The sequence below is a fragment of the Pogona vitticeps genome, chromosome ZW-PAR (genome assembly GCF_051106095.1).
Source record: "Pogona vitticeps strain Pit_001003342236 chromosome ZW-PAR, PviZW2.1, whole genome shotgun sequence".
In the NCBI taxonomy this organism is placed as follows: Eukaryota; Metazoa; Chordata; class Lepidosauria; order Squamata; family Agamidae; genus Pogona; species Pogona vitticeps.
In genome coordinates, this window is record NC_135800.1 from 6791425 (window position 1) to 6814267 (window position 22843).

A 22843-nucleotide genomic window follows, 5' to 3' on the forward strand; every position below is an offset into this window, starting at 1 on the left:
CAGTGTTTGAAAGGATTCTGTTGTAGATAACACATAAAAACCAACATGTGCTGTTCCCTGGAGGACAGACTCTGTTAAGGATGGTCAGAGCCAGACCTCTACAGTCTCACATAACTGATTCAGTTATCAGTCTTCTTTCTAGCATGGCTCAAGGTTTTTATACACTGGAATGGTCTCAACTGCCAGCTCCATTTGCTTCTTTAGAATAATGTATCTGCTAGGATGTTCTCCAATGCTTATGCACCTGCAGTGCCTTAAAACTAGCTTCCTTTACTATTGCAGCCCTTAGGAGACTGAAGCAAGAGATATACAACTCCAGTTACCACTGCATGAGATAAAGCATCCAGCTTTGAGTGCAAAATAAATGAAGGTTGCCCTCCATTTTCCATTGTACTAGGAACATACAGTACTAAGCAGGAACTCTGAAATGGTAGTACAACTAACAGGCATGAGTTTACATGTTTCTCAGGTCTTGGAGAGCAGTGCTTCAGAAGGTGCCTTTGCGCACACCTGCCAGCTCAAGAGTTCCAACATGGTTGTCCAGTCACTTCACAGAAGGAGGAGAAACAGATTGAATTCTGACTGATCACAAGATATAATTCTACAGACAGTGTAATGGAAGACTTAGGTAGGTGTGGGACTTGCCTGAAAGAAGTCCTTTCCTGCATCCACATCCAACTGCTTAGTCCCAACTTCTTGGTCAACTAAGCTGTTGGTCTTATAAAAGAAAAGTCAGTTTTAATCTATAACAAAATTACCGTATTTTTCGCACCATAAGACGCACTTTCCCCCCCACAAAACAGGAGGGTGGAAAGTCTGTGCGTCTTATGGAGTGAAGAAAACAGATTATATTTTCCTGTTTTCTTCTCCTAAAAATTGGTGCGTCTTATGGAAAGGTGCGTCTTATGGAGCGAAAAATACGGTAGATCTACAGTGTTCTGTGCAAATGAAATCTGAAGTAGGATTTTTATTCCACACGAAACAACTAATGGGCACAGCTGCCGGTCCACAACTGCTTGAGCAGATCTAGGATGAAGTAGGGTGGTGGTGGATGCAGTCTTACAAATATAACATACTGGACCAGACGAAAAGGCCCTCTTGATGAGCGTTCTTTATCTAGCAGTGGCCATCCAGATGCCTTCAAGCGCCCATATGCAGGCCCTGAAGGCAGCCACCATCCCCTGTAGGCAACCCAACTCTGTGTAAAGCAAGCCAACACTCATCCATTTGGTGGACTTTAAATATTTTACTATTCAGAACTAGGCAATATCAAAAACATCTTTTTTTCCCAGCAAAAAAGAGAGAATACAAAACAGAGAGAATGCCTTGTAAAAGCAACAGTAGTTGACGGAAGGATGATAACACAAACACAATGCCAAGAGGTGACCTCTGACCCTCGGGATCCGGAGGAATCAGGTAGGTTCTTGCATTGTACAGGCTTGAGCATGAAGACAGAAGCCTAAGTAATACTTCAGCAGCAGGAAGAAAAAAACTTTTAAGGTGGTCACGGAAACAAAATACACTGGAGAGAAAAGGAGCTGGCAAAGAGGAATGATTTTTCGTGGATGTGCAAGGTAACTCCTTGCGTTTGCAGGCGGAGGACATGCCTAATTACTGCCCAACAGTAATTTAAAAACAAAAATCTAACCCCCCCCCAAAAAAACACACCAAATTAAGTGTCAAAGAAAAAAATAGGCTGCCGATCTCTAAGAGGCCAGAGGCAAAGGCGCCAATGGGCCCTTGAATCCTTTGTGGCTTTCATGCCCATGATATGACTCCTTTCAGCTCTCCTCCCCATTCCCCAGTGGAGCCTCAACAGATCTCTTGGGCTCTCTTTTAAGTAAAAGTAATAACAAAAGCCATCACTTAAGACTTAAAAATACCTTTGATAATCCACACATGTGGCCATTTTCTAGGCTCCGCTGTTCTGCCAGGCAGGCTTCAATTCATCTCACCATGATTAGGAACCCCTTATACTAGCCTTTCCCAATATGGTGCCATCTGGATAATATTACTGTTAGTACACCCATCATCCCCATCTAGGGGTTGTGGGGGCTATACTTCAGCATACCCAGAGGACACCAGGGCTGGGGAATGGTGCTTTATAACTTGGTCGTCTCTCTTTTTGGTATTAAAATACGGTACTATTACACCTAGTTGCATGATTGCCACCTAGTAACACTTTTATATATCTATCTATAGATTTTTATATGTAATGGCATTAACACAGTTACAGAAGAGTTGAGGGAACCACGAGAAGGGCATTTGGAAGCCTCACTCTAAAAAGGCCCACTGCTGGTGATTCCGATTCTCTGATGGATATGAAGGGACGCTTGGTCCTACCCTAGCAAACTATGTGTGGTGCTCAGATGTCAATATTGAGCCTGGGATATGGAAGGGGTTCCACAGCTAGGAAGGCTTCCCCACAGCATGCAGAGTTTGGAGGGCCAAAGTGTTGCAAGTCCAGTCAGATCAACATTGTGCCTGCAGGACAGAGAAGCGGCTAACAGAAAGAGGCATTCCAAAAGCCCAGTGAGTGATTTAGCTTGCGTGAGGCATTTACGTGTGAAAGCAAACATAATTTGCAGCCCATGAAAACACAAGAGAAGCTTTAAATTCAATACTGATCACATTGTTGAGGAAGTGAAACTTCAGCTTGGAGCGGGTTGGGGTGGAAGCAGGTCATGTCTGCAGGTATAAAAGGTTGGGCAAAAAAAGATGCGGGGATCAATGGGATATTCTTCAATTCAGTAGTTACCTTTGGGAAATTTGGAAGAGTGGGTGATTGTCTGATCTCCCGTACTCCCTTAGACCACCTTTTAGGTAGTGTTCAGGCATGATGGACACCTAAGGGGGAGGGACCAGTGAGGGCTACACTGGGGCACCCGGGTGGCATAACAGTGTCTAGCCAGGACATCCTGCCAACAGCAGCAGCACTGGAGCTGGTGACCAAGCACTAGCTTCTCACTGGCTAACCCTGCCATTCCAACGGAATACTGTGATATTGTACTGGCTCAAGAGGCAACCCAGAAAAGAATTTAAGATTGCTGCCCACAAGGCAAGTCACTCAAATGTTTCCCACTGCCTCCTCAGCTGTTCTACTTTACCTGGCGTAACTGAAATTTCTTGCTTGGTCTTATTTAACAAGTCTTCAAAGGGGTCTTTTGGCTGAGGCTTAGCCTGAGATTTGGAAGCCTGCAATACTGCCTCTGCAACTTTGGCCTTGGGGGGAACCAGTGGCAGATCACTGGGCCTTGCAACCAGCTTCGGTTTGGCCTCCGTTTTGGAGGTGGAATGAACAAGGGGCACTGTCCGAATTTTAGAAGGGCCGCAAAACTGTGCTGGTTGTGGGACGTTGCTTTGGGAAGGGGTTTGAGAAGGGGGTGTCACTGCTGGAGACTGGGCAAAGAGGTTGGGCATGGAGAGCGTCAGAGGATTTGGGGGAGGCCTCTGGGGTTGGTAGAAAGTGGAATTTGACGTGATGAAGCTGGAACTGTAAGCGTGGCCCAGGGAGGGTACAAAGGGGCTACCAGGGGGCCTAACCAGGGATAATGGCAGAGGCGCTGGCACTGCCTGCACAAATGGGTTGAGAGAAGCCGGTGCAAACGGTGTCACAGCTGGAGAATATCCCAGTGGCCGACCAAACGATGCTGAAGTCGGTGGCAGGAGGTCACTTGCTGTTGAGGGAAAGCCAGTTGCAGGGTTAGGAGACACGGAGCCCAACAGGCTTTGGGTACTTGGCTGGAAACTAGTATCCTGACAACTCCCACCTTTCAATGGATCTAGGAGAGCAAGGAGGAAGTCACTGTCACTGTTGGCCCCCTCCACGGAGACTCTGACGGGCTGTAGCATTTCCGTCGCACTGCTGGTGCCGGTCAAAGCCTGGGGGTGGGGAGCAGCAAAGCCAGCAGCAGGTTGTCTGAATTCAGGGTCAAGAGAGACGTTTCTGGTTCCAAAAGTCTCTGGCATGATCTCTGAGGCCAGGGTGCTGTGTCCAGAAAGAGGGGCCGCCACTTCAGGTAGTGCCTGTTGCTTGGAAGATCTGGGCGCAGGTGGCGGTGGGACAATGCCCAGTTCTGGCGTCTTCCGGCCCTGCGGCCGTGGGATGGTAATGCTCCCTTGAGGGGAAAGGGTGCTGCCAGCGTCCTTTTCAGTGATGTCCAGGATGCTATCTCTGCTCCGGGGCCTCAGTGGGACTGGGGGCACATTCCCAAGAGTAGCAAACGGCCTCTCCGGGGAGCTTTGGGAGTACTTGGAGGGAATAGCCATGTCGTCGTGGCCCAAGCCCCACAACTGCTTGTAGGGATGGGAAAGCTTCATCCCTGGAGAAGCCCAGTTTTTTTCAGAAAAGCAAGGATCCATTCTCTGCCAGAAAACACCCAGCATATCAGTGAGTTTTCCTGAGCCCTTTCATTTCATACTCACCCCCCCCCCAGACCCTCCTGGCACAAGGCTCTCTATGAACAAAGCTTCCCCATGTCTCAGTGAAACCAGCCACCCTCAAAGACCATGCACACAAAGTCTTCCTTGGGCTCTCTTCCACCTCGCCCTACTTACGAGAAACTTTCTTGCTGAGTCGCCAAACCCCTATATGTTCTGCTCCTCTCACTGGTCTGCTCATCCACATCGCACCAGCAAGCGCCCAGCTTATGGGCACCACCTGTCTTATGAGTCCACACATTCTTTTCTCTGGTCCTTGTTAGCCCTGAAAGTTTTTCTGCCTGCCTCCTCGCACTGACTTTCTCCTTCTGCACTCAACCAAGCCCCATACCTGGTAGTCAAAGGTAGACTGCTGATCTGCATCCTCCTTGGGAATCCTTAAGTCTTCCAAGCTCTTCGCTTGGCTGAGAGTCTGGGGCTGTGACTCTACATCCAGACCTGTGAAAATACTTTCCAGGAGGCTGATTCCTGCAGGGATGTCTGGCTTGGGCAGGTTTGCGTGGCCAGAGTCTTTCAGCCTTTCAGGGCTGGTTTCTTCTCCATCTGCACTGTCAGACTCCTTCAGGGCACGGTAAGGCTGAGGCCTGGCAAAAAAGAAAAAAAGAAAATACTTGTTAACTAACCCGCGATGCATTACCTCTGAAGATTGCAGAAACATGCTTCACATTAAGATGGGGTCAGCAGGAAAAACTGATACTTCCAAGGGATAAAAGCCCAATAATGTCTCCTAGTCAGGGTTTGTGCTCTTGCTTTCAAATGCAACAAGACCTGAAAGCAAGGCCATATTGCCTGGCTTGCTTCCATCCACCACTGGCTTTCGAAATGGTGGGTCGATGAGAGAACGTGAAGAACTGTGCCAGCCAGAGGTTGAATGCTGACATCATCCAACTTCTGCTACTTCAGTGAAGCTGGCCCAGAGTAATTTCAAACTGACTGAGATCTGCACATATGGCATGATGGCACCCTGGACCAGGTGCTATACCCCTTTAAGGTATGAAACATGCACTTACAACAGCAAAACCAGTGGGGCTGGGGGAATGTGCAAGGATAAGTTCAGTGGGGAAAGGCATTCTGCTTACTGGATCTTTTGTGACTGGTGCTTTCAACAGAGAGGAGGAGACGGGAAGAAACATTAGGATTTTGAAAACATTACTTAGACAATGGAAATCACTTTGATGCTGCTTACACACAAAACCATCTCAGGCCTGGACTCTGAGGGAATCAGTGATTCAACTGACCTGGAAAACAAGCTTCTTAAGCACAAATATGCCAATCCCCTGAACAAGGCATTTGGCAGAACTTTGGAACCAGCCCACAATGCAAAGAACAATGTTGCTGGACCCCCTTGGCTTACACAAGAAACTGACTGTTCATCACACATCTTTGCCGAGGCAGGATCACTGCCTCTGCGGCCCTAGACACACCTCCATTCCCTTTGCTGCAGCTGACTCAATGCAAGCCGCCCCTGGTGCTTCCCCAAGGAAAGTACCAATGATTAAACTGGTGTCACCTTATCAAGCAACACCACAGTCCATTATGGGGGAGAGAGAATCTATTGTAGGGCTTATTGAGAAATGAGTGCTAAGCAGCATTGCTCTTCTGTACCCTGGCAAATGGGCCTTGAACACTTTGTGATTTGCATGTCGGCTCTGCATGTGAGAGAAATGGCAGTGCAATGCGCATCCAATTAACACCACAAACTGACATGCATTTCCACAGTGATTGGCATTTGACTGGCAGCTAGTCTCACCGTGCCCTTTAAACAAGGCTTGAGATTGAGGAAAACACTGGAGAAGCACCAAGAAACAGCAGCAATACGAGGGGCCCCTGTCTCTCTTCGTTGCCTTGATAAACTACACCCTGCAAACTTATTAGCAAAGGCTTATTCTGTTCCCTGTTAGACAAGGTAGTGCTGTTTGCTCAGATGTGATGATGGCTGCCTCATTACCACTGAATGCAATGTGGAATTGTTTGGTCTGGGACTGAAGGCTCTGGACAGTGGCAGGAATTCACATGGGTATTAAAAAGAAAGCTGGATCCTAGAAAATTCAGCTGGGGCAATTTTTTTTGGCTGGCCTGGCCCATGACTGCCACGTTCTTTAAACACCAACTTGCTTACCTTCGTCCACCCAATTTATTTTCTCGTTCCCCCCTCCCCCAAAAAAGATCCAGTAGCTTCTTCTTTTTCTTACACATTTCCTCACTTAGCACCCCACCACTCAATTCCTGGGCACTTTTCTCCACCTGTTTCTGCCTCTTATGCTTCCACTTTGTCCCATCTCCATCTACCATATTTTCATTCCAACAACTAAGACCACATATGGCCTTGAGACATCAAACACTGATCCAGCCCTCTTGCTGGTAGGCCCCAATCATATTGTGTCATCAGGTTGCAATGTTTAGCCTGCTTTCGATGTTCCTTGTGCAGTTGTTTGCCCAAATCAAGAAATGAGAAAGGGGCAATGGAATCAGAGAAGCAGAAAACATAAATGATACCTGTAAGTGAACTGCCTGCAAGCTCACAAGTTCACATGGAAATGTACAAATGATAAGACAGCTGTACCTAGTGACTCATGAGAGAAACAACAACAACAAAAAGGCCTGCTTCCCTCCCCACTGTTGCCCTGTTGGGGGTAAAACAGCCTGGCATGGATCTATGTAGGGGGCATGCGCACACACAGAAACATGCCACAGAAACACCCAAGCAAGGGAAAGACCAATACGTCAGCGGGGCGCTTGTGCTCCAAGCATTGAAAGGGAGCAGTGCTGGCTAGGGCGGCAAAGAGTCAAGGTATAGACCATTCAAAGGGAGTAGAGAAGAGGAAGCTGTCAGAGAAGGCGGAGCCAGGGTCATCTTCCTGAGGAAACTCATCGCCGGAAGAGTCCTCCGAGAGAAAGACCGTATAATGGCGTGTGGGCTTTACCAAGCTGAAGGAGACAGGGAAAGGAGAAAGAAAGGTTGTTACTGAGCTGCACCTGCAGAGGGAAAGAAAACAGAAGAAAAACTGGCATATATGAACTGACAGGCCTAGGCGTAGGCAAAGCCAGGATACCGTTTCTAGAAGAAGGAAGTTGGAGCATGAGAAACGGCCCATTCCAGGACCTCCTGAGGTGCTTCCTGCACTTCAGGTCAAAGACTGAGGACTTGGCATAACAAAAATATGCTGCATTGCACCTACTTCTGCAGACCCAGGACCACCTGTGAAGGCTGTGCTTTTTCTTTCTGCTTCGGTTCCTAAGATGGCAGGGGCCATAAATCTGGCATCAAACCCCCCCCTCCTCTAAGACACATGCGCTCAGCAGCTGAAGGAGCCCTGCAGCTGAGGGCAGGCACCTGACTTTCAAATGAATACTCCCTGGCTTGCAGCTGCTCTATCAGGGTTCGGGAGCCCTTCTGAGGAAACTCGAATCATCCCAAACACAACAGAGGAAACTGTCCACCATCTGACAAAGCCGTTGAGCATGACTGCTACTCCAGAGGATGTGGTAAATCAAAAGAGATGAGCAAAGCATAAAGCACTCACTCCTGAATGCAGCTCCCTTACTGGCACCCTGCCTTTTCTATGAGGTGGGTGAAAAAAAGGTGTGCACAGGCCTGCATAAGAAATGCAGGCGCACACTAGAGTGGGGCTCCTCTACACAATCTCATGGACAATGAGAAAACCAAAACAGAGGGGCTGCAAGCAGGAACTGGATCACAGGTGCCCCATAAACAATGGTGGAGAAGATGGTTGAAAAGTTCTCTCCTTGCAAACAAGTTGAATCATCTGTTCAGAGCTGTGACATGTTGCTAAAATATTTTTTATTTTAAAAGGAAATACACCTGCCTTGTCTACTGGATGCCCTGAGCTCTGCCTCCACATAAACAAACACTACAATCCATATTCCTGGATGCTTCTATAGAGTACATAATGGTTGTGATAGTCACTCTCTCTTCCTCACACACAAGCCCACAGACATATACATGCATTTGTTTCAAAGGCTGCAGCCTGCGGTCAGCCCTATCAAGCATCACTTTTAAGTAGTTTTCAACAGGGCAGATGACAAAACACGTTCAGAAGAATTTTTTTCTAAATACACACTTTTGCTGCTGCTCATTAATTCCCACCAGTTCTCTTAGGGCTTGTACATAGTAAGTCCCCAGAGTACTCAGGCCTCTATGTTTTGTGTGAAGGATCATAGGACAATGCAGAAATCAGAGCTAGTACAATCACGTTGTTAATCCTTCATACGACTTTTTGATTTATTCAGTATTTAGACTGTTTTAAAAAATGTCCAATGGATTCCAGTTTGCCAGGAAGATGTGTGCAGTTTGCATTCAGATTAGATTCTGGGGTTTAAGATTCCCCCCCCCCCACTGTACAGTTTTGCCACACTGGCTTCTTATATGTCCATTAGAACATAGTCGTATAAGAAGCTGCTTTGGTACATACAGAGTCAGGTGACTGCTCTGTCTAGCTTGCTTTCATCTACATTTTTATTAGCAATAGCACTGCAGGGCTTCTGCGTTTCCCAGCTCTCCTCAGAAATACTGGGGATCGAAAGAGGGGCTTTCTGCATGCAGAGCTTTGCTACTCCATGGGCTGCATCCCTTCCTCTAACAACACAGGAAGGCATCTTATACTGAGTCAGGCAACTGGGTCCATCCAGTACAGTGCTGCCTATTCTGACTGGCTGCCTTCCTGAGCCCCACCCTGAAGATGCTAAGAATCAAACCTGGAGTCTTTTGCGTTCACGACATGGACTCTTATCAGTTGCAGCTCTTCCCCCACTGTCATCCATGGATTTGGTCCTTTGCGGGGTAAGTCATCTAGGTTGAACTGAGTTGTTTTATAGTACATCATATTCTTATTCATCTAAATGGCTTAATATGTGATTGAGAAGTCTCCAAAATCAAAGGGAACTCAAGGACTCCCCCCCCTTTTTTTTTTTTAAGCAGAGAAACTGAACTGAACTTTGCAGGAATTTCCTTGCATACTACATTTTTCAGTCATGGCTACCCAAACATGACATGAGATGATGGGTGAATCAATTTCTGTACAACACCAGAGCATTCTAAGAATGTGAAATGGATCAACAGACCCACATTTTTTTTCTTGAGCAAGTAAGCTGTTTTTGAGCAAGGCTCTGGGGAAAATCATTTTCTGATTTAGTGTGGATTGTTGAGATCTTTGCTTCAAGTTTGACTGTAACTGAATTCAAGAAAAACAGTCATTGGATAAGCAGGGGCTAAAACAGAGACCTAAAATAGTGCCAAATTTCTAAACAAATTGTTTTAGATAGCCTTTTCATTTCTTCTTGAATATGGGCTCTACAGGTAAGTCAGGACCAGATTTAATCCTTCGGAGCTCTATGGTTCTCTTTAGATAGAAAATATATTCAAGCAATTGCGGCAGTAATCATTAGTGTTCCTCGGGCAGTCACTTGATAACAGAACAAACAACATTGTCCCACTACTGTTAGTTTAGATGCTTCTAGTTTCCTGCTTGAGGTATCAGGTAGACTTCCAGGGCATTTTCAGAGACCTGTATATTCAGAAGCAAAAGCTGATCACCCCAAAGCCAAAACCATTGATCTTTCAATAAAGATCTACCCCCAAAAAATCCATTGCTGCCAAATGACCACCTCTTGCGGCAAAGTGAGACATCGCTGACAACCTGTTCAGATTTCAACACCAAATGCAATTTTGGTTAAAAGTATTAAGGGGCGAGCGCTTGAAAATGTCCAACTGTAAATTTTTTATTAGCTTGAGGCTGTTGAATCCAGTGCGAGCCTCTTCCCTCATTAACCCAATTCGGCTTCTCTCTCCTGCCGGCTGCCACCCACTACTCGCTCGCATTTCACACACAAAGAGCTGTCTCGGGAAAGGCGGTCGCAGCAAGCTAGCGATGAGGCAAGCGCGACAGTGGAGACTTTGCAGGGAAAAGCGACCTGTCCGTCACAGCGCCAGTCCTCGGTGTCTCTACATGATTGCTCGGGCTCCTGCCTCCCTAATCTTTTCACCGAGTTCCCATGCAGATGGCTTGCTGATCGTCTTCTAATGTTTAGTTTAACATGTCTCCGGTTAGCGCCAGCATATGACAGTGCTGACAGTCGTAGCTGTTCCTTTTTAAATATCATGTCAGAAACACAGCGCAATAAAGCCAAGGATGCGCTCCACGGCTCTGCCTACCATTAGGAGAGTTGGCGCTTTGATTTTAATGAGGACAATCTGCATTTCGGGGGCTTCCCACCCCCCTCTCCCATGTGTCAGGATGCCTGGACAAATCAGCAGCACATCACGCTGGCCAAAACCCAAGTGCTGACAAATGTAGATATTTCAAATTTAATTGACACCTAAATGTACTTAAGACAGATATAGGAAAAAGAATCAAAACAAAAAAGTAAAATAAAAAAAGCGTCTGAGCAATGCGGATGGGCATTAGATGATAGGAATTCAGTAATCAGGAAGAATTAGTTACTTACAGATTTTATTACCAATTTGAGGTTTGGCAGATTTGGACAAAAGGCTGAACAGGCTGGCATTCTGCAGCCTCCATCTATTTCTTGAGTTCTCCCCCACAGATGTGGCATCAGTAGGGGCAAAGGCCATTTTGGGAAAATTAGATCTCCATTCCTAGATGCACAGTGCTGCACAGGAACAGGAGGCCCACCCTTCTAGGGCATGCTCATCCAGACAATACCTATTTATACAATGGAGGCCAAAGGCAAGAGGCAGAGATAGGGTGTATACCATGAAACTTCTAGAGATGGCTTAAGCAAGTGAATGTAGCTGTATGTGGAAAATAAAATGTCTAGTCCCCACCCCAACCCCACAAAATCCCAATGAGAGGTTGAACCTCTTATGCCAGCTCCCACAAAACAGCAGAAGATACATTGTTATAGGGTAGGAAAGAGGGCCTTTGAACAGGAGCTTGCTGTACATCTGCTCTCAGAGCCCTCCAACATATGGGGTTCAGCCACTGGAAACTAGCAGTGACAAGTCAGAAAGACCCCAGCCTAAGCAGTAACTGAGAAGAAATCAAATTCAGAATATGAAGCTGAAGTGAACATCACATGAACTACATGTAAAGAGTCAGGAGCAGGTGCAGCTGAAGGACCTGCATGGCACATAATTAAAAAAACAAAACCCAAAATCTTGCTGTCAGAAGATAAGCTCCTTCACCGCCCAGGAAAGAAAACATTCAAGTTTCATCAGGAGTTGCACATCAACTTAAAAAGAGAAAGAAAGAAAGAAAAGGGGGGAGGGAGATAGAGTATTGCTCAAGTGCTGCTCCGGACATTACCTAGAGGAAGTGACTAAATGACAAGCAAGTGGTCTCCAAAAATAAGGCTACACAGGAAGAGACCTTTCGCCTCAGACTGAGCTTTTTCTCCTAGAGACAGGGGCACCAGACGCTGTTGATGCCCCTGGGAGGTTCTAAGTCACCTAAAAATGGGACCTGCGGAGGGGTGTTCGGTTCACTGCACAATCCTCTCAGGGAGGCTGGTGGCAGCCTTGGGCTTTTCATGGGGATAAGGGGAAAAGGAACAAGCGTATCCAAGAGGCAGCTCCCAATCTTTGGAGAGCCTGGAACATGCAAAAGGATCAAATACCTACTTGGCACTCAAGACTGAGAAACACTGGCTGGCATATTCAGACAGTTGTAGTCTAAAACTATTATCTCATCCCAGCTTTTACAGGATGCGATACCAGGATAAACAGGGCACTTTTTGGAGCCCATTTTTTGAAAAGTGACAATGGGGAAGTGGGTTAACACGTAACTTTTCTTGATTTTCTGTTTTATTTTTATATTTTAAAATCAGAGCTGCTCCATACCTGTTCATATCTCTCCAGAAGGACGGAGTAAACTTACTTCTTCCATTCTTTTGGGAACACAAGATGTCCAAGATCGCACCACACTAGAAAATGCTGCCTATACTTCGTCACAAGAGTATCAATTTCTTCATTTGTTTCAGCAGCCAATTTATTCTTTGTTGTTTACAGAGAGAAGATGATGTATGTTTGCAGGCACGCGTCTTTAAAAGTCCACAAGTGCAGTGATTTTATGCGGCGATTTTCATTCGCCTCCAAAGAATTGCACAATACAGTTGCAGGAATGGCCCCTCACTCTCTTCCACAAGAGGGCGATGGTGTTCCACCAAAGGAGATTCCTGCCTGGTTCAGGTGCAGGCTTTCTACTGAAGAATCCAAAACAACCCCCCACCAACCCCCCAGGGCCTCAGAAAAGTAAAACACCTGAGAAGGTGGTTGCCTCACTGCAGAAATCATATGCATTTCTCAGAACTCACTGTCTTTCTCCTGTTGGGGTATATATCACAGTATATATCACATTGTTCCAGCTCTGAGCAAGGAATTTCAAAATATCCCCCCCTTTTTTCTTCTTCCCCTTTTCTTTCAACAGCACACAGAATTCTTCCCATACCCACTTTTCAAAAGTGAAATTCCAAGAAATATATACTCACTGTTCTGGACTTGAGGCAGAGGTCTTTCGGCCATCAGTGGCTACATTGTTCTTGGGCCTCCTGGCCACATGGGGTCTGGGAGGCCGAACCTATTTGACAGGAAGTGGAGAGAGATTTCAACGGCTCTCTTAACAAGCTCTACAATGTGAACAGCCCCCTATAAAAATCAATACTTCACCAGCTTTGATGGGGATCCCATTCCAACGCACCTGCAAATTACACCTTTTGCTAAATCAAGTTTTATGAAGCATTGGAGACAGTGGAAGAGATACAGGAAACAAACAAGTGGAGGGGAGCTTTTCTTTTTCAAGTAAGCGCTGCACAACGGCACATCTGCCTTTGGAATCGTTCTGCGGAAGATACAGGTCAAGGAAGGGGCACTTGGTTTACCATGTGCACGACACAGGGGAAGAAACAGCAGCAGGTGGCTTTGTTGGGATTGTGAGACTCGGGGCATGAACTCCCACAGCAAAGCCTGCAGACTGTAGGAATCGGGGCTGGCTGGATGGATGTATTTCAGATGCCTAAAGGCCAGAATCAATTGTGGGGAGCCACCTTTGAAATATTTAAAGTACCAGCCCCGTATTACCCAGCAGTGCAGAAGAGGGGGATCCAACATTTTTCCTCATCGTATGTCCAGGGACTTCTCCAGCCCTGAAGAAAGATATTTAGGCATTACAAATGAAGAATTCCAGAGCTTGCTACTGGCTGCTCTTCACTGGGTTCACCTATTTGCATCCACAATCCTAAAGACTTCTACGTTGAAAGACTCATTTAATGAAACCTATCTACTTGTTAGCTAACATACTTAGGCCTGCAGTCTCTTGTTTTACCATTCTTTTAAAAGGATCAACACAGTAATAACATCTAAGGAAGTTGCCTCAAAGACTGAAAAAAAATGAACAGAAGAGAAAACACAGAACACCAAAGAAATATGGAAGCTTTTCCTTGGAGCATGGAGCACGCCGCCAGGGATGTGCATTTTGTTCAATCCAATTTGACAAAGTATCAGTCTTTTTTTTGTCCTTAGCTGACCTATCAAAACATGTTTCCCAGCCAAGTTATCAGAAGCAACATCCATTGTGCAAGGCACAACAACACTTCAGCCAGCAGGTCACAAACAGACAGAAAAGGAGAGGGAGAAAAATTCACACTAAGGCATGGACAGGATGCAGACCTTGCCTGTGTAGTTACAAAGAGAGAGCCCAGTGCCCGCTTTATCTCATTTTAAAAATGCCACATCTAAGGGGAAAGAGGAGTTGTAATCAAAAAAATCTCCCCCATCTCTCCACCATGCCCGCATGCTCCTTTTCCCCTTTTGCTATGCCTGTGATGTCCACATGTAACAGCTTTCAGTAGCTGCTCGTCTCCGTTCTGTTTCCTCAAAATACGTACGCTGGCAGATTAAAACCAAGGAGGAGCTGAGGGCAGCATGGCTTCCTGTCCACCCACAAAATTCCCTGCACTTGGATGGAGGTATCACACTTCTGACACACTGGTCCAGAGTTCAAAGGAATATCAGAGGCAGTTTTAGCACAGGGCTTGGGTAAATGGTTCTGCAGTTTCCCATCCGGCAGCAAGGATTCAACATGCAAACGAACCTGAAAACAAGCCCCAAGGGAGGACATACTGTATGTAGGAGCCCACAGCAAGACTGGCTTAAGCCAACCACAAGACTTTGTATAATGAAGAAATGCCAATTCCAGTGGGTGGCTTTGTTCTCAGGTGCAGTGGTCTCTTGGTGCTTTGAACAAGATGTTACATACTCTCACCTAGAAATTGCCCCTGGACTGGCAAAGGGGGCTCTGCTGTGGCCAAAAAGAGTCATGTTATTGCCCTCCTGAAGGTCTGGTTTGCACAGCAGAAAACATAACTAGCACCAAAAGCCAGAGTTATAATAGAATCACCCTCTTCTGTTTGAAATCCCCTCTCAGAGGTACTGGCATGAGTATGGCAGCAACTGGGGGCTGCAAGGATGCAGCCTGAGTCCCTAGAGAGGCTGAATGCCCTTGCCCCATGGGAAGAAAAGAGGTCAGATGCCAGAGGCCTCGGAGACTGGGCTGCACACAAGGCTGACTCTCCCTCTGCAATCAAGACGGCTTAAGGCAGCGAATTTATGGCAGGAATGGAAGGATTAAGTTTGCGGCAACTTCGAGTGAACTTGCAAGGCGGAGAAACATGGGGGAAAAGAACAACAGAGCTAATTAGAGGAGCTGAGCTGTCAGAGCGCGGCTGCATGGCTCAGCGCCAGCAAACAAAAGGAATGGCTTGGCAATCAGCAGGATCGATGGAGGAGACTGCTTCATTAGGGATGATAAAACACAGAGAGAGGGAAAGGCAAGAGGGAGAGAGAGAAAGAGAGGAAGACAGAGGGAGAGAGGGAGAGAGAGAGAGAAAAAAAACTGTTTAATTAAGCCTAAAGCTGGCTTGTCACTAGGCTGAGAACACTTTCACCTTAGTGGCGGCCCTCTCTCGGGATGGGAATGGCCCCGCCTCTGATGGCAACCCCACGACATCAGCGGAGGGGACTGTGTGCCAAACCCGGAGAGGACCATTTCTGGGAGGGGGCTGGGTTGGGAAAAAGGCCAAATCCCAGCGGGATTTCAAACTGCATCAGACAAGCAGGGTTAAAACGCACACAGAATGCAGAAGCACTGTGTGTGTGTGCGTGCGCCCACAAGCACACACACACACACACACACACACACACACATACACACACAGGAAGAGTACAATACAGAGGGCAGGTGCCAAACTCTTGAGGACTGAAAGGGCAGTTAACAGGACTCACTCCTACCTTGAGACACTGGCTGCATTTTATGGCACGGGTGTCATCAGCTTCTTTTGCAAAACAGGCAGAAATTTTATCACAGGCTTTGGCTCCAAGGTGCCAGGGGAAATTACCAGTAGCACAAAATGAATCAAAGTTCTGGAACCAAATTATAACCGTAGAAACTGCCAGGAAAAACAACCACAGACTAGAGGAGGAGCTGCTGGCTTGGATAGAACCTGCTGAGAGGGTAAAGGGAGAGGAGGGTCGCTGGCCATTGCCCAGTGTTTGAACAAGGAAGATCTGGGGCCATCTCTTTTAACGATTCTGAGCAATGTCAGGCTCCAGACCCTGCTCCTGTGAGGTGGCAGAGGATGTAGGCAGTGGGGGAGAAGCGCATCATCTAGTCACATCTAGGTTATATTAAACCACAGTTAAAAGATCTGTACTGGTTGTTGATTTGCTCCCCAGGCCAGGTTTACTGTTTTGATATGAACCCGCAAACCCTAAGCAGCTCTGGACCAGGATACCAAAGCAAATATTTGCCCCCATATAGATCCACCTGGCTGCAGATATCATCAAGAGAAGCTCTCCCAGTCGAGTCACGTTTATCAGATGTACATCTGGAGACAATCAGGGCCTTCTCTGTTGTGGCAGCAGTACCCTGACCTTCCAGAAATAGAACATACACTAATTTCTGTTGCAAGTTAGGGACAGGCTGGAAACATTTTCATTCACGTTTGATATACAATGGTGCCCCGCTTGACAACGATAATCCGTTCCAGCAAAATCGCTGTAGAGCGAAATCGTCGTCAAGCGAAATTAAAAACCCATTAGAATGCATTAAAAACCAGTTAATGTGTTCTAATGGGGGAAATACCTCATCGTCCAGCGAAGATCCTCCATAGGGCGGCCATTTTCCGGTGCCTGTAAAGTGAGGAATCCGTCCTAAAAACAGCAGGGAGCCATTTTGCACAGCGCGTGGCCATTTTGCGACCCGCCAATCAGCTGTTTTAAAACCATCGTTAAGCAAAAAATCGGTTCCCAAAGCAGGGAACCGATCATCATTAAGCCAAAAAAAACACCCTTTGAATCATCGTTTTGCGATCGCAATAGTGATTGCAAAAAACTCATCGTAAAACGGATTCGTCGTCAAGCAGGATAATCGTCAAGCGGGGCACCACTGTATACTGATTTACAAAGTCTGCTTTTATTTTTAGACTCTACTAATTATGCTATATAGTTATGTTTTGTTTCGCTACAGTGTACATTTATGTCATAATCCTGTGCTTAGAAACTTCAGCTCATGCAATAGTTCAGGTGCCAAGAGAAGCCTGCTGTTTTGAAGGCATGATGCTTCACAGGAAGCTGATCCACAGGGAGTGGATTGGGGTTGGAGCCAAGAGTTAGAATCTCACCCTTCCCACAGTTTGTGGGATAAACAAAGAGATGGTAGATTATTTAGCTGCTAAATGTGACCTGTTTAAAAGTGAGAAACCTAATGCATCTGTAGCAAATGGTTTTTGCTGAGGATAATTTGATTTTTAAAAATAATTTTAAAAACTATGTACGGACACACTCTTTGCAGGCTACTCAGTAACAGCTGATATTTATACCGCCGAGGCTCATTAATGCATTGCATCTCAGAGATTACACAAGCTTGGCAAAATGGCCTTTGATGCCACGCACCAGCCCGACTTGGAACTAAGTTGCTCAGTTGCTTTTTGTCTGCAAAAGCCTCACCAGACGAAGAGGTATGTGACCCACAGTATTTTTACTATAAGCACACAGGGTCAGTTTGCTTCCTGGGTAATGAATCTCAGCCAGTCCTCAAGGGTGTCCAGCATCAAGGACTCTGAACAGCAGAGACAAAAGCAATCAGCACCACCTTTGACACATGAAGGAAGGGAAATTATCAATGCATAAATCCATAGCAATGACACGCTGCGCTAAATGCCCACTGTTGAGACATGCACACTCAACGCAAACCCATGAAACGTGCTGGAAAAAAGGAGTAAACAGAACACTCAAGCCAGCTGCCAATAAGCAGAAAGAAGGCCCAAAGCAGTAGCAGAACTGCCCCGTTAGTGTTAGCAGGACACTTGCCCTCGGCTTCTTTGATCCCACGTTCACCCAAGAAATCAGATTAAAAGTGCCCACATCTTCTAGTAAAACTGGGGTTACCGGAGCCCAAAGGAAACGCTAGCAAGACCTGAACTGACACCACCATCTTTCTTTGGTCAGAGATCCCAAGCCATCTGGCAAAGAGGGTAGCTAAAGCTCAACAAGATACCCTGTTTCCCCGAAAATAAGCCCTAACCTGAAAATAAGCCCTAGTAGGATTTTTCAGGATGCTCATAATATAAGCCCTACCCCCCAAAATAAGACCCAGTTAAGTGAAACCCCGCCCTCCACCATTGTGCAGCAACCAGAAGATGGCATGGCTGTATTTGAATGAATGTAGATTGTTGTACATGAAAAAATAAAATAAAACATCCCCTGAAAATAAGCCCTAATGCATTTTTTAGAACAAACATTAATGTAAGATCCTGTCTTATTTTCGGGGAAACAGGGTAGTGCTGGTGGAGGTGGGGACACCATTTTTGACCATGAACCCAGTGGGATTATATTGCAGTATCCTTTGTTGGAAGAGGGATTTGTTTGCAGATGGATGCTGATTATTGACAGGGATAATTAATGCAATCTTCATTTAGCAGTTTCAGTACTGCCTTCATCACTCAGTATGTTCATTTTTGCACACTGCAGGAATCTCTGTGCTATGAAAATCAGAAGGCAACATACATGAGAAAGTGTAGGATAATACTGTGTAGAGCTTTTAATTTCAGGCTGCCATTTATGTTCTCCAAGTACTGGCCATGCACGGGAAGCTATTCGACCACAGAAAGGAAGGCCAGAAGACAACATTCTGTTAAGGAGTTTGGCTGTCTGGCAGCAACCTCAGCAACAGGAGATTTCAGGCAAAGAGTGAGAAACAGATGCAACCCATGGGACATAATCCTCTGAGAAATTCTGCTGCTAAAAGTCTCACTGAAAGAAATGGGAGCTCCACGGACTACAGTCAGTGGTGACATCACAGGTGCTAAACAACTGGCACCCTCTCATCGTGGGCTCTTGTGCAGCCTCTTTTCAGTTCAATCAAGATTCTGCTGGAGAGATTCCCAGTGGACTGTGTTCTGAATGACTATGCATGAGAGGAACATGGAAAACTGTCTCACCCCAGTCGGGTCATTAGTCCCTGTAGATCAGTGCTTTCTGCAATGACTGGCAAGATATCTCTGGGATCCCAGAGAAGAAGACAGCCCTCTTTCATCACTACTTAAAGATTAAGTAGTGCTAGAGATTAGGTTTGGGACCTTTTACGTGCAAAACATGTGCTGTACCACTGAGTTACAGCCCTCTTCCCCTCCCCAGCAAACATCTGGAATTTACTCTTCCATCACCACCACGTTCTGCACCAACATCATTCCCCTCTCCCTAGTTTTACTTTTCCCGTGAAGGATAAATAAAGGGGGCAATATCCAGATTAGTGAAGGTGTTCTAAAACAGTGCGTTTGGGTTTGGAGGCTGGTGCAAGCCTTCAAAAATGTTGTAGCGAAAACTTTAATGTCAAGCCTAGGGATGTTTAGTCTTCAAGGAACCACCCCAGAAGTAAGAGGGGAAGGTGTTGCAGGAGCACCAGTGGCAGATCCTGCAGAAGACAAGCAGAGCAAAAGGTGGATTGTCGGACAACGTTCAATTAAAATAAAAGATAGTGGTTCCTGTTAGGCTTGACATGAAATATGCAAGGCCCAAACTAGTAGTGTTTAGTAAGGCTACAGAGCACGCAGGGTTAAAGATGGCAGCAGAGAGGTAGAGAGGCCAGTTACTCACGGGCCTGGAGGACCGGTGGATCTTGGGAGGAGGCGGTCTTGCCGGCCGGATGCTCTGCTGCAGCATCAAAGTGGACACTTCAGTCGTCAGCCTATTAAGCAACGAACCATCATGCAAACATAGCATGGCCTTACACCCTCCACAGGGAAGGGCTCCACAAGCCTTTTGAAACCGATGGCACTAACAGAAGCACAGGGGCAAACAAGGCACAGTCGAGGAGTAAAGGACTCGTTGCCCATCTTGTACAAACTCCATCTCAGGATCTCTTCTGGAGATAAGATAAATGTATAGAGGAGGTGACGGCTGATCAGTCAACACTGAGCTTCTGTGGGAAGCATGATGCCAGTTTCAGGCACAGCTCCCAATTTATTTGAGAGGAAATATCAGCACCTTACACCCATACTGCTGGTTAAACAACAACCACATTCATAAGCAGCAGATTAGTGAGTTCCAGTTGTTGGAGAGAAAGCTACTGCTTGTGGGCTTCCCAGAGGTGTGAGCTGGTTGGATACTGAGAAGCAGGATGCTGGATTAGATGAACCTGTGGTTTGACCAACCAGGCCTGCTTTTGTGATCTGGAAGATTATTATACACCTTTCCTATAACACCCACAGTGATTAATATGCGGCCCTGCTTTTGCAGCGCAAAGGAATATGAAACAACTGCCTCCATTTTAAGACATAAGACATAAGACATAAGAAATTTATTTGTCATTGCGCTCACAAGTGGGTGCAACGAAATGAGGTGCTCTTCCCCAAGGTAAAACTGGACAACACTACAAAAAAAAGTTAAAATATACACAACTTTCACCATCCAAATATAGATACCCCGTTTTCTCTCAGCAATTAAAATCCACCAAAAACCTATGGCCCCACATTTAAACTCAATACTGCACTTGGGTAAAAACTGTTCCTGAATCTGCTTGTCCTTGCTTTCAATACCCTGAATCTCCTTCCTGATGGTAATAGTTTAAAGAGCTGATATCCCGGATGAGAGGAGTCCTTCAGTATGTTAGATATCTTCCTCTTACATCTGTTCTTATACAATTCTTCCAAAGAGGGGAGTGAACAGCCAATGATGTTTTGGGCCGTCTTAATCACCCTTTGAATTGCCTTTTTCTCTGCCACTGTGCAGCTCGTGAACCATACACAGAGACAGTAGGATAATATGCTCTCAATCGAACTCCGATAGAAGGTGATTAACAAACTCTCAATCAATTGTTGCTTTCTAAGAATCCTTAGAAAATACAACCGTTGTTGTGCCTTCCTGATTAACGCAGCGGTGTTTGCACTCCAAGTCAGGTCATTTGTTATGATAGTCCCAAGAAACTTACATTCAACCACCTGTTCCACACAAACTCCATCTATATACAGTGGCTGAATGTCTGCTCTTTTTTTCCTATAGTCCACTATGAATTCCTTGGTTTTTTGGATGTTAAATAAAAGATTGTTTTTTTTTTGCACCAGCGGGATAGCTGTAATACCTCGTCCCGATACGCAGACTCATCATCCCCAGAGATAAGTCCTACTAGTGTAGTATCGTCTGCAAATTTGATAATCCTATTACTGGGATGGTTATTGGTGCAATCCGATGAATAAATGGAGAACAGTAGTGGACTAAGGACACAGCCTTGTGGAGTGCCAGTGCTGAGTATCTTGTCAGTAGAGATGTAGTCATTCAGTTTAACCCTTTGTGGACGATTTGTTAAAAAATCCAAAATCCACAGACAGATAGAATCTGGAAAATCAAGATCTTTAAGTTTGTCTATTAATCTGTGGGGTATAATGGTGTTAAAAGCAGAGCTAAAGTCCGCGAACAGCATTCTTACATAATTCCCTTGTGTTTCCAAGTGGGATAAAGCCATATAAAGCACAGTATTGATCGCATCCTCGGTTGATCTATTTTCTTTATAAGCAAACTGAAGCCCATCAAAGGGATGAGGAAGGCAGGAGATAATATATTTCCGAACTAACTGCTCAAAGCACTTCATTAAGATTGAAGTTAGTGCCACCGGCCTGTAGTCATTCGGACTGTTTGTAGGCAACTTTTTAGGCAGTGGAACGATGATGGAAGCCTTGAGACAGACGGGAACTGCGCATAGTGTCAGGGATCTATTAAAAATTACAGTCCATATCCCGGCTAGCTGATCAGCACAGTCTTTTACCACCCGACCAGGAATTAAGTCGGGTCCAGCTGCTTTTCTGGAGTTAACCACTTTCATAGTCTGTCTCACATCCTGCTCATTCACAATGAAGGGGGGACTCTGCTGAGTAAATGATGGCAAACGAACAGTTTCAGTTTGATCGATCTCGAATCGAGCAAAAAAGTTGTTCAACTCCTCAGCCACCTCCACACCTCCGCCTGAGGAAACCTTTTTTGCTTTGTAGTTTGTTAGTTGTTGAACCCCCTGCCAAACTTGCCTCATGTTATTGCTGAGAAAGCAGTCTTCAATTCTCCTCTTGTATTCGGCCTTAGCTTGCTTAATGCCTCTCCTCAAATTCGTTCTTGTTGCACTGTAGTCTAGATCATCCCCAGACTTAAAAGCCTTATTTCTAGCATACAACAGGCGTCTAACCTTCCCGGTCATCCAAGGTTTTTGATTGGGATAAACCCGGATACGTTTATCCACTGTGACCGTGTCAATACAGTGTGCCATATACCCTAACACTGCAGCTGTATGTTCTTCCAGATTAGGATGGTCAAAAATTTCCCAATTTGTTTGTTCAAAACAGTCCTTTAACTGCTCCATTGCTCCCTCCGGCCAGCTTTTCACTGTCTTGACTACTGGCCCTGACTGTTTTCTCAGAGGAATATACTTCGGAGCTAAAAACAGGGACATATGGTCAGACTGGCCCAAGTGTGGCAATTGTAATATCCTGTATCCATTTGCAATATTCGTGTAGACCTTATCTAAGGTGTTCAGCCCCCTAGTAGCACACCTTACATGTTGATGGAATTTGGGGAGGACTGCACATAGATCTACATGATTGAAGTCTCCTGCAATAATGTATACAGCATCCGGAAATTTACTTTGCAAGTTGCCAATTTCATCGCCCAGATGACCCAGCGCCAAATCCGCATTTGCATCCGGCGGAATATAAACAACAAGAATAATAACAACGCTGAATTCCCGTGGAAGGTAAAAAGGTCTGCATTTAACAGACAGATATTCCAGCTCCAAAGAGCTATGACGTGTTATAATCTCTGAGTTTGTGCACCAGCTCTCTCTAACAAACACGCACAATCCTCCTCCTCTGCACTTCCCCACATTCCTGT

The 22843-nt window shown here is 45.8% G+C and overlaps 1 protein-coding gene across 6 annotated transcripts in view; it reads right to left on the reverse strand.

The window, feature by feature from the left end:
- Positions 1-1226: 1226 nt before the first annotated feature.
- The window catches only part of DENND1A (DENN domain containing 1A), a 215392-nt gene continuing 193775 nt past the window's right edge, over positions 1227-22843 (reverse strand). For 2 of the 6 annotated variants that reach the window (XM_020793325.3, XM_078382671.1), the window contains exons 20-24: positions 19568-19624; positions 12907-12995; positions 7240-7368; positions 4772-5024; positions 1227-4365 (exon numbers count right to left, since the gene is read on the reverse strand). In XM_020793325.3, the coding sequence (XP_020648984.3) occupies positions 3064-4365; positions 4772-5024; positions 7240-7368; positions 12907-12995; positions 19568-19624 (1830 nt within the window). In that variant the 3' untranslated portion in view covers positions 1227-3063. Of the gene's footprint in view, positions 4366-4771; positions 5025-7239; positions 7369-12906; positions 12996-19567; positions 19659-22843 lie in introns of those variants that run through there. The other 4 variants (XM_020793327.3, XM_020793328.3, XM_020793329.3 and 1 more) reach the window with 4 other exon arrangements.